Consider the following 10,712-nt stretch of genomic DNA (forward strand, 5'->3'; position numbering starts at 1 on the left):
GTTGAAAAAAGGATCTCCTGTCAGCGGCCGTGCTGAAAGGCGTTCCGGTATGGCGACCTGCTGACGTCATCGGGCATTGATCATTTCTGAGCGTTTCCGGCGAAGAAGAATGCTGAGCAAAGTTTCCACGAAGGTCAGTCTCTCGAGTGATACAGAAGTCGGCGCGAGGAGCCTTCGGGGAGACGGCGCAGACTCTGGGGTTCATGATACCCCTGGCGAACAGGGTAATGGAGTGTGGGATGGTGGAGCAAATATAGCCAGGGGCGATAACACAAATGAAGGTCTCCTTAGACGCCATGATTACTTCGTGACATGTGTCAACCTCGCCCCCGTCAATCTTGTCCCCGTCAGCCTCGCCCCCGGACCCGCTGGCAGACATACCGCGGGTGACGCGCCCGACGCCAGGAGTGCCGCCCAAGCCTCGGAGTGCCACGGCGACGCCCTCTCCACTTCGGAGACCGCCCGTGGCCCCACAGGTCCTCGCGGGGGTCGAGCACACGAGGTCTGGGAGGCTGCTCCCTGTGAGGGCGAGCGAGGGGATGGCCGCGACCCCGAGGCCAGTGAGGGAACGTGTGAAGCTCAGCTCATCGGAAGACAGTCTGGTGAGACGTGTGGCGGTGATCGGCTGGGATTATGCAACAGAGACAGTGATGAGTGCAACGATATATGGACTCAGAGCAAGTGCCATCGACCCACGTCCATGCCTGTCCGCCTCTTGAGTGTCGACGCCCCCGGCTTCGACGCTACGCCCAGTGATCCGTCAAGCCCCGATGAGTTTTTCGACGCCCCTGATGAACTGTTCTCTCCCGGGGAAGAAAGGATTTCAGATTCGTGCACTCGCGAGAACTGCGAGGATTTCGACGATTTCAAAGACGCTCTCGATACGCAGCCAAAGGACTTTTTAGATAAAGAAAAATACAACGGTACGCGAGAAAATGTGACCAAATCAGACAAGAAAAGAAGTGCATCTGTTCTAGACGAGGTGAATACTCAGTGTGAAAGCTGCTACACTAAGACAGACAGCGAGCTCGACTCTCAGACCGCCGCCCTTGGTGTTCAAGGTTGCATACAGGAATCCACAGGTGGCGAGGTAAGTGGGCTCAGAGCACAAAAGACACAGGGGAGTTGGAACTGTGCCATTTCGACTGCCACCAACCCCCGGCCACATGCGTTAGTCAAAACAATAATTTGATAGGTACTTCTGCCAAAAATCTGACTTATTCAAATGTCTGCTTAACAAGGCTTACGGCGGGGGACACCTGTGCCGCCACTTCACTGAATACGGACTCTTCTATAATGGTACATCATGAATCACCCGCGTGGAAGCCCCTCGACAGATTTCGAAGTGCCTCTGAGGAAAAGGACCGAAAAAATATAATCTGCTTCGATTGATTTGTTTCGGAAGTAACAAACAAAACACAATAAGCAAGAAATTTCTGACCATAGACCGAAAGAGTGCCAGTGTAAAAGGCATGGAGGAGCCAGCTACCACTCGACCTGGACGGCTACCGAAAGCTGTCTCTCCAGAAAGCCAAAGGGAAAAAATCGAGCCCTTCTTCGGTAACCTGAGGCCGTCGGGGTTCAAACTACGAGATAAATTCGTTCAGTTCCACGAGCGTTCCGAGAGTTCCCTGAATGAGGAGACGCGCAAGATAGTGAAGATGTTGGAAAACGACAAAGCTTGCAGAGTTCCGCGCTTCAACATAGGCTTGCAGGACCGTTTGCAGACCCTGATGCAACGGACGGAGTGCAAGCGACCCAACTACAAGAGACCGAAATTCTGTAGCACGCTTGTCAAAACCATCGTGAAGCGAACAACGGACAGGATCGAATCGCAAACGGACTCCTTTGAGGGTTTCATCAGACGGCGCAAAGAACCTCCTCAGAAGAACCACATGAATCAGACTATAGGTCCTGATGATAATAAGGAAAACATAAACATCAGCGAAAACAATGATGTCATTCAATACAAAACATATGACAAAGAGAGCGAAGACATTGTAGATTCCGTCACATCGAATTTAGCACAAAATGAAGCCTCCCCGGTAAGTTATACGAGAATGATGTTTAGTGGTAGAACCTGGTCTCCTAACTCTCTCTCCTTTAGACAAACACTAGAGAAGAACAATAGCGAAAACGAAGAACTACCATCTACGACCCAATACACAAGTTCTACCAGTGTAAATGAGGTCGTCAATCACCCGCCTTTTAATACAGTGACGCAAAATAACAGTGACAGATACGTAAACAGTGAACATAAACCGACAGAGAGCTATCACCTCAGACTACAAGGCTTGGATGTCCGTGTTCATTCAGGAGCTAAACAAGGGAGCCAAGGTGATGTACCCGTGGATATTCATACAGAAAAGGAGTTAGAAGATTGCAAGCGTCCTGCCACCTCTGGAGAAATGAAAAAACTAGTGCGAGCGAAGAGGAAAATAAACCCCATCCGACTCTCATGACAGAAATGGTAAGTGGATCTCAAACAGATAAAGTTACCGGTGAAACTTTGCAAAGTGATATCGTGTGTGAAATGGCAGAAAGGGGCGTTCGGTCAGATTATGTTCGGTCTGGTGACCTAAGTGAAACGAGTGAAATTCAAAAATATTCACATCCTTTGAAAATGGGTGAAACAAGGACAAATAGTACTGAAGCTGACATAAAAAACAAAGCTCTTAATAGCAATCAGCAGTCAGCCGCTTACACAACCTGGGCTGACGAAAGAACGGAGATTGAAACAATGATTAACAATTCTGCTACAGACAGCATACTCCCAAAACTAAAACCCAAAAAAAGACGTGATCAGTGAATCAGCCAAGCTAGAAACAGAATCTTTGTCCATAGAGAAAACAGATGGCTCGGAAAGCACTGACAACCAATATGAAGAACGATACATTACCAATATTGATTCCAACTTGCCCGTCCGCCCCTCGACCTTGGGCATCCCTTCAACCACTAGCCTTCTTTCGCCCACTGACCTCACCGCCCCTCCTTATCCTCTCACATTCCCTGACTCCAGCACCCTTACCACTGACCTTTCTACAATAACAAAACCTCCTTCCTCTACTGTTCAACCCACTACGGGCGACCTTGTATATTCAACGAATCACTCGCCATCGTATGATAACAAGAAGCGCGATTCATTAGCTCATGAAGCAGGACGGATCAAACCGAAGCCGAAGACCAGCGGTAAAATATCTCAACAAAGCGACTCTGACCAAAGCATTGACCTGAAGCAACACATAGCGTCCCTGAATAAAGTTTCTTCCAAGTTAATGAACAAAGTCAAAGACCGACGCTCTGAGCAACCCGACTACAGGGCTTCTCTGTCAGCTACCCTGAAGGTCGCCCTCACACAGGCTATGACGCCATCGGATGCTGAGGTCAAAAGGCCCGGACTCAAAAAGGGGAAGAGTAAAGTCGAGCAAAAACAACGGCGACCGAAGACTAAGAAACAGAGTCCTCAGAGCGAGACTTCCTCTGCCGTAGTTTCTTCAGAACCTCGGAATGAATGTTCCTCTTCCGCAATATTTTCTCCCGAACCACCTGACGTCACTAACGATGAAATATCCCAAGAAATCGGTGGAATGGCACCACCGCTTGACTCCACGACTGGGTATGAGCTGGACACATGTCTCCAAGTTCTGAGGAGTCTGGAGCGCTGGAGTCTTTCTCCTCGGATGAACTCGAGTTACCATCTACTCCTCCAGAGTCGCTAACCCAAACGCCAACATGGGAAATCCCTGTTGTAGTAGATAAGAAAACTTCTAAGGCCTTACCTGTCGATTCTACAATACCTCATGCAGCGGCTGCGAAAACAAGGTCAGCTAAACTATCCAAGAGGGACAAACCCGAAATCGTTTGGGGATAAGCAAAAAAAGTCCGAAGAACACGGACCCGAATTGGGGAACTCGTCCTTGATCAAAAAATTTTCATCTTCAGAGACTGTCCTGGTTTCTAAACCTACACGTCCCACCGTCCAAACCACCCCAAGCATCAGAGGACGGGCAGCAGTGATAGATGATAAGTCTATTCCCACATCACCAACAAGTCCTGCCTCAAGGAGAGTTCCGGGGGAATCTAAGACCCCCCGAGGGAAACCCCGAAAGGGCCTTCTTCAGCGATGAAAGGGAAAACCAAAAGTGTTAAAGGGGACCCAAAAAAAGCGCGGGAAAACAAGTGCTACCCTTTCAGCTCAAGCCCCGAAAAAACATGGTTCTAAGGCACTGCTCTAACTCGATCTTCCCGCTGCCTGTGACAAGGGGAAGGCGAGACACAGCCAGGAAGCTCTGGACGCAAGCCGTTAAGCCAGCGGTCGCTAAGGAGCCCCCGAAACCTGCCGTAGTTCAGCCCAACCAGCCGCAGGGCGAAGAGTCTCCTCAAGGGAAAAGGCGATCAAGCTTACTTGGTGAGCGGCGGGACAGCTGCCACAAAGTCCGACGGAAAGCAAAGCAATGGGAAGAAACATTTAGAGGACTTAACTGTGCATCTGTTCAGAAAGAGCAATGTCGATCATCAGAGACCTCCATGCAGCAAACAAAACAGTTTTGAGGAGTTGCCACCTCTACCCCCATGCAGTGAACAAAATGGCTCACGGCAAAGCCTTCCACACAGTAAGTGTGAGAGCAGAGAAGTGAACCTCCGTTCGAGACAGGGTAGTCTGGCTGAGATATGCAAAGGCAGCAGAAGATCTAGCAGGGAGAGACGAAGTGCATCTCGCCTAAACAGTCGCCGCGGCAGTGCAGACAGAACTCATCCCGCAAACCGACGAGGTACAAAAGCGAGCTTCACCGAAAATCTGCTCAGAAAATGTCTTGAAGTCGCCTTAGACAAATGTGAGCTGGAGGAGATGGAGGTGACTGACGAAGGGCCAGGGGAGAAATGCCAGACGAGGTACCACGACAGCCTCGATAAATCCCTCAGCCGAGCCGTCGCGCGAAATAACGTCGAGAAGGTCCGGGAGCTTCTCGAGAACGGAGCTAATCCGAACATCAGCGCAGGCCACGTCCCCGTGCTCCTACGCGCGGCCAGAGACGGGGCGCTGTACGTGGTACAAGCCCTACTCAGGGCTGGGGCCGACGTGGACGCCCGGTCTGAGCAGGGGAACAGCGCCTTGGATGAAGAGCCGCGGGGGCCATAACAAAAGTGGGGCATCGGGCTCTGTACAGCAACGCTCCGTGATGAAAACCCGGAACGGCGTCACGCCACTGCAGACGGCCCTTTCGTACGGCCAGGTGGAGGTCGTTCAGACCCTCATACGATTCAACGCCGACGTTTACCTAAAGAACAAAGTCGGCGAATCCGCTCTCACGATTGCTGAACATCTAGGTTATGTTGGACTTACTGGAAGCGCTGCAGAATTGAGGAGGTCCTCTGGGCCAGGTACATGCGCACCTGTGGTTCAGATGGAGGTTCCTGTTTTCGGGGGCTGAAAAATGGGGGCCGGGGGAAGGGGCCCCCACTGTGGAAAACTGCCTCTCTCAAGGTGCCAGCTGCAACACTCTCGTCCCGCTTGCTCTCCACTGGCCTGCATATGCGACTGTACTTCACCGCGCAGCGCATCATGGGGACGACCTCATAGCACGACTCCTGCTTCAGTCAGGGGCAGATGTTAACGCTAGAGATGTGGTAGGTAACACGCCCCTGCATGCGGCTGCTCAGGCTGGCCACAACAAGGTTGTGAAATTGCTGCTGGCCACGGGCACACGGGGAAGAAAACGTTCCTCGGGATGACGCCGTTACGGGCGGGTCAAAGGGGAAGGAGCTCACCTGCAACCTCCTGATGCGCCGAGGAGCGAACACCCAGGCCGAAGACAGCGAGGGCCGCACCCCGGCAGACTGGGCCACGAGGCGCGGGTTCAAGGCCGTTGCTCGGAAGCTGGGCCATCGCCGGAGGAGCAGCTCAGGACTGATGGCGGAGCAGCAGCACAAAGCCTACATTAAGTACCTGGACGAGCTATACAAAGCCTCGCGGTTGGAGTCGTCTCGAGCCTCCCCCTCCCCCTCGCCCGAACCCGCCTGACCCCATCACCACGCACCCACGCTTGTTACTGTTCACAACATTGTACCCTTCTTTTAATAAAAACGAAAATGCTACTGGGTTTTATTAAACTTTGTGATGTCCATGCAAAAACCATGCAACCTGTAAAGAAAGCTAGTTCATACGGTATTTCATTTCTTTTCTTTTTTTTTAGAATATAAATCCAACCAAAGGAAAAGAAAGGTAACCTTCACACACAAAGTACAAGTACTAACGCACATGCACACAGCCCACCTGCTACCAGAACTGCCCAAAGTATGCAGAAACTCCCATGCTTAGTTTTATTATATAGATTCCTTATCCCTGTTTCGGATCTTCTAACGACCCCCCATTTTTTTAATTTTTATGTGCATGTCATACTTCTTACCAACCCGTATCAGATTACCGATGTTTACACCACACTTTATAATACAATTTGGTTCGAAATCATGTTTAGATTCTTTGATTCACATTAATGCCAGGCATATATACACAAAATCGAGTAACTGGGTTATAAAATTAATTTTGCTATTTCGTGATTATGACTCCGTAATAAAATATTTAATGATGAATGGTTAATGGTTAAAGGTTAAAAGCAAAATAAATATGCTAGATATCTAAGGTTACCTAACACTATAGGGAGCGAGTTAATGGGGAAGCCATTAAATGATGTTTTTTGTGATTAAACGAAAAAAAAAGAGAGAAAAAAAACGTAGTTTCTACATATCAAAGGATTATAAACGTGAACGCAATGAATGAATTCTATGACAGCGAATCGAAGCGAAAGTAAAAATAAATAAATAAATAAATAAAAATTAAATAGACTACACTGTCAACAAACCCCTAACATACGTTTAGTATTTTTTAGCTGTCATTCGTTTTTTTTTTCTTCTTTTTTGTTATTTTTCTTGGCAAAATAACAGCACCTCTCAGACTCTTCCGTCGCTTTAGTGGCCTATATTCGATTTTAGTATTTACGCTAACGTTGTAATTATATAATATTATATATATATATATATATATATATATATATATTTTTTTTTTTTTTTTTTTTTTTTTTTTTTTTTTTTTTTTTTTTTTGAAGAAGCAACGACAAAAATCAAAAAGGCCCAGTCATTTAGAATGACAAAAAATTTATGTTATAATAAATGACATTTTTAATTTTTTTCCTGATAGTGCTTAGAAAACAAGTGCTTTTTGAAAAAAAATTACATATACATATATATATATATATAATATATAATAAATATAACTTAAACATATTATATAACAAAAATATAATAATATATATATACAAAAATATATACATATATATTACGATATAATATATAAGATATATATTAAGAAAATTATATAATATTATATAAATATATATATAAATATTATATATACAGATATATATATACAGATATGTATATATACAGATATTATATAACAGATATGTATTAAACAGAATTTTTTTATATATACAAAATAAAATATTACAAGATTTTTAAAATATATACATATGATTATAACCATATAAATTTTTATACATATTAAATTTTATATAATATTTTAAATAAACGTTTTTCAAAAACTGTGTTATAATTAACAAATATCTGTTAAAAACCCATAAAATAGAAAATATACTAAAATAACCCGAATTTAAACCGTAAAAAAATAAACAAGTATAATTCAAAATACAATGAAAAAAAATTTCAATTAAATATCCTTTAACAAATAACATGAATTTTCTTTTTAAAAAAGAATATAAAAAATAACAAAGTTCATTTTACAAGTTAAAATTCCCAAAATTTTGAATTAAACTTAAACTACTTTTTCTTTAAACTTTAAAAATTGGGCCCCAAATATTCGATATTTCCTAAATTCTTGCTTTTTCCTTTCTTGGGGGTTTTAAAAAAAAATTTTAACAATTTTTCTTTAAAAATTTTTATTTCTACAAACAAAAAACAATTTCCTTCAAATATACATATTAATTTTACATAAATTATACAATTTAATTATCAATTTTATATATACATATTTTTAAAATATACATATTTATATCATTTTTATATACTATTTTTTATATAACATATATACTATATATAATACATTTTATACATAATATAAAAAAATATACATATTAAAATACATATATATACAATAAATACATATATATACAATTAAAAAAATATAAATTATATATACATATATAACATATATAAATACATTAAAAAACATCATTATAAATATAATATAAAACATATTAATATTACAATAAAACATTATAAATTATTAAAATATAATAGTATATAAAAATATAAATAATATTTATACATATAAACAATTATTATACAATATATACGTATTTATATATAATTATTATAATAATAAAAAAAATAAGTTAAAAAACAAATTACAGATTATAAACATTTTTATACAAAATTTAAAAACATATATACAATATATATAATTTTAAATAAAATATATAATAATACACAGAAAATTTTAAAAAAATATAAAAAAACAGAAAAAAATAATTTTAAAAATTTTTAAATAAAAAGAATATAATTTTAATATACTATATTAAACAATAATATTATTATATAAAATACAATATTTAATTTTAAAAATAATACAAAAAACATATATATAATAAAACTAATATAAAAATTATATAAAAATAATTCATACAAAATATAATAATAAAAATATATATAAAAATATAACATTATAAATTTTATAAAAATACATATTATATATATACAAAATTTATTTAAAAATATATATATAATATTTATTACAAATTTAAAATATATACATATTATACATATATACATATTTAAAAAATGTAAATAAAAATATACATTTTTATAACATATATATTTCATAATAACAAATAAAATAAATATAAATAATATATACATATTTTAACAATAAAAACAATATATACATATTATATATAAAATTTTATAAACTATATTTAAATTATATAAAAATATATATACAATTATATATACCAAAAATTTATATAAATATACATTTTATATACATTATATACAATATATATCATAGTTATATACATTAACCTATTAAAATAAAAAAATATTATAATAATAAAATATTTTAATACTATTATAAATAATATATAATATATACAATATATAATACATATTTTTTAAATATAATAATATTTAAAATAATACATATATATATTTAAAAACATTTATATCATACATATAACAAATAAAATACATAATAATACATAAAATATTAAATAATACATATTAATAATAATATATATTTTAATCTTTATAAATACATATATTTTTTTAAAATAATAATATAATTTTTTAAAATTTTAACTATATATAAATAAATAATATAAAAATTATTATATTATTATTTTTTTTAAAATTAAATATTACCAAAATTTTTAAATTATTTTCTTTCATCTCTTAAAAAATTATCAACAATTTTACATAAATTTATATACATATAATACAAATATATATAATACATATAATACAATAATTACAAATAATCATATTACATATATATATAAATACATTATATATACAAAAAATATATATAATTTCATAATTTTTAATATTAATATAAAATATATACATAATTTAAAACATAATATATAAATACAATATATATACCCTACATATAAAAAATAAAAAATATACATAAAAAAAAATATTTCAAAAATATTACATAATAAAATTTTATAAAAAATATATACATATATAATAATATTATAAATTTTATACAATATATTTACATATAAAACATAATTATACAATATTACATATTTTAAAATATACATTTAATACATATTTTAAATACATATATATATATTATATTTATATATAAATACATATAAAAATCATATAAAAATTTTAATACATAAATAAAATATATACCCTAAAATAAAAATAAAATATTAAATACAAAATATAATAAATATCTATAATAATATAATACAAATACATATATAATATATTAATCTTTAAAACATAATAAAATATTTTTACCTTAAAAATTTTATAAATAATATATTTATAATAAATAAAAATATATATACATAAAATACTAAAATATAAATAACATATATATACACATTAAAAAAATTAAAAAACATTTTAAAATATAATAACCCATATAAAAAACATATTAAAAATATATAATACATATTATATACAATAAAATAAACATAAAAATAAATATACATAATATAAAATATAACAAATATAAAATTTAAACACAAAATACAATATTACACATAAATACAAAAAATATAAACAATTATACCCATAAAACATTATAAAAATATTAACAATATATAATAAAATAATTTAAAATAATATATTAAAATATAAAAAAAAATACAATAAACATAAAATATACATACATATATATATAAAACCACACCATATAAATAAATAAAAACATTTTAATATAAACAAAAATAAACATATAAATACAACAAAAACATATTAAACATACAAAATAAATAAATATAACTACATAAAATAAATCATATAATACATAACTTAATAACATAATAACATATAAATAAACATAATAACATACATAAATTAAAAGAAACTAATATAATATAATACCAAATAACAAACAAAACAAAAAAAAAACCCCAAAAAAACAACCAAAAAAAAACAAAAAAAACAAAAAAAAAAAA

At 35.6% G+C, this 10,712-nt stretch overlaps 1 protein-coding gene and 1 pseudogene across 1 annotated transcript; both read left to right on the top strand.

Annotated features, from left to right (window-relative positions):
• Nucleotides 1-2,783: 2,783 nt before the first annotated feature.
• LOC119577212 lies at nucleotides 2,784-3,871 on the top strand (the record flags this gene model as incomplete). Its single annotated transcript, XM_037924953.1, is given in 2 exon segments — nucleotides 2,784-3,630; nucleotides 3,633-3,871. Coding segments are annotated over 2 exon segments (1,086 nt in total), but the record flags the coding sequence as incomplete, so codon positions are not given.
• A 7-nt stretch (nucleotides 3,872-3,878) lies between these two features.
• Nucleotides 3,879-6,094, top strand: LOC119577219 (annotated as a pseudogene).
• Nucleotides 6,095-10,712: the final 4,618 nt, after the last annotated feature.

Source organism: Penaeus monodon, chromosome 1 (genome assembly GCF_015228065.2).
Source record: "Penaeus monodon isolate SGIC_2016 chromosome 1, NSTDA_Pmon_1, whole genome shotgun sequence".
Classification (NCBI taxonomy): Eukaryota; Metazoa; Arthropoda; class Malacostraca; order Decapoda; family Penaeidae; genus Penaeus; species Penaeus monodon.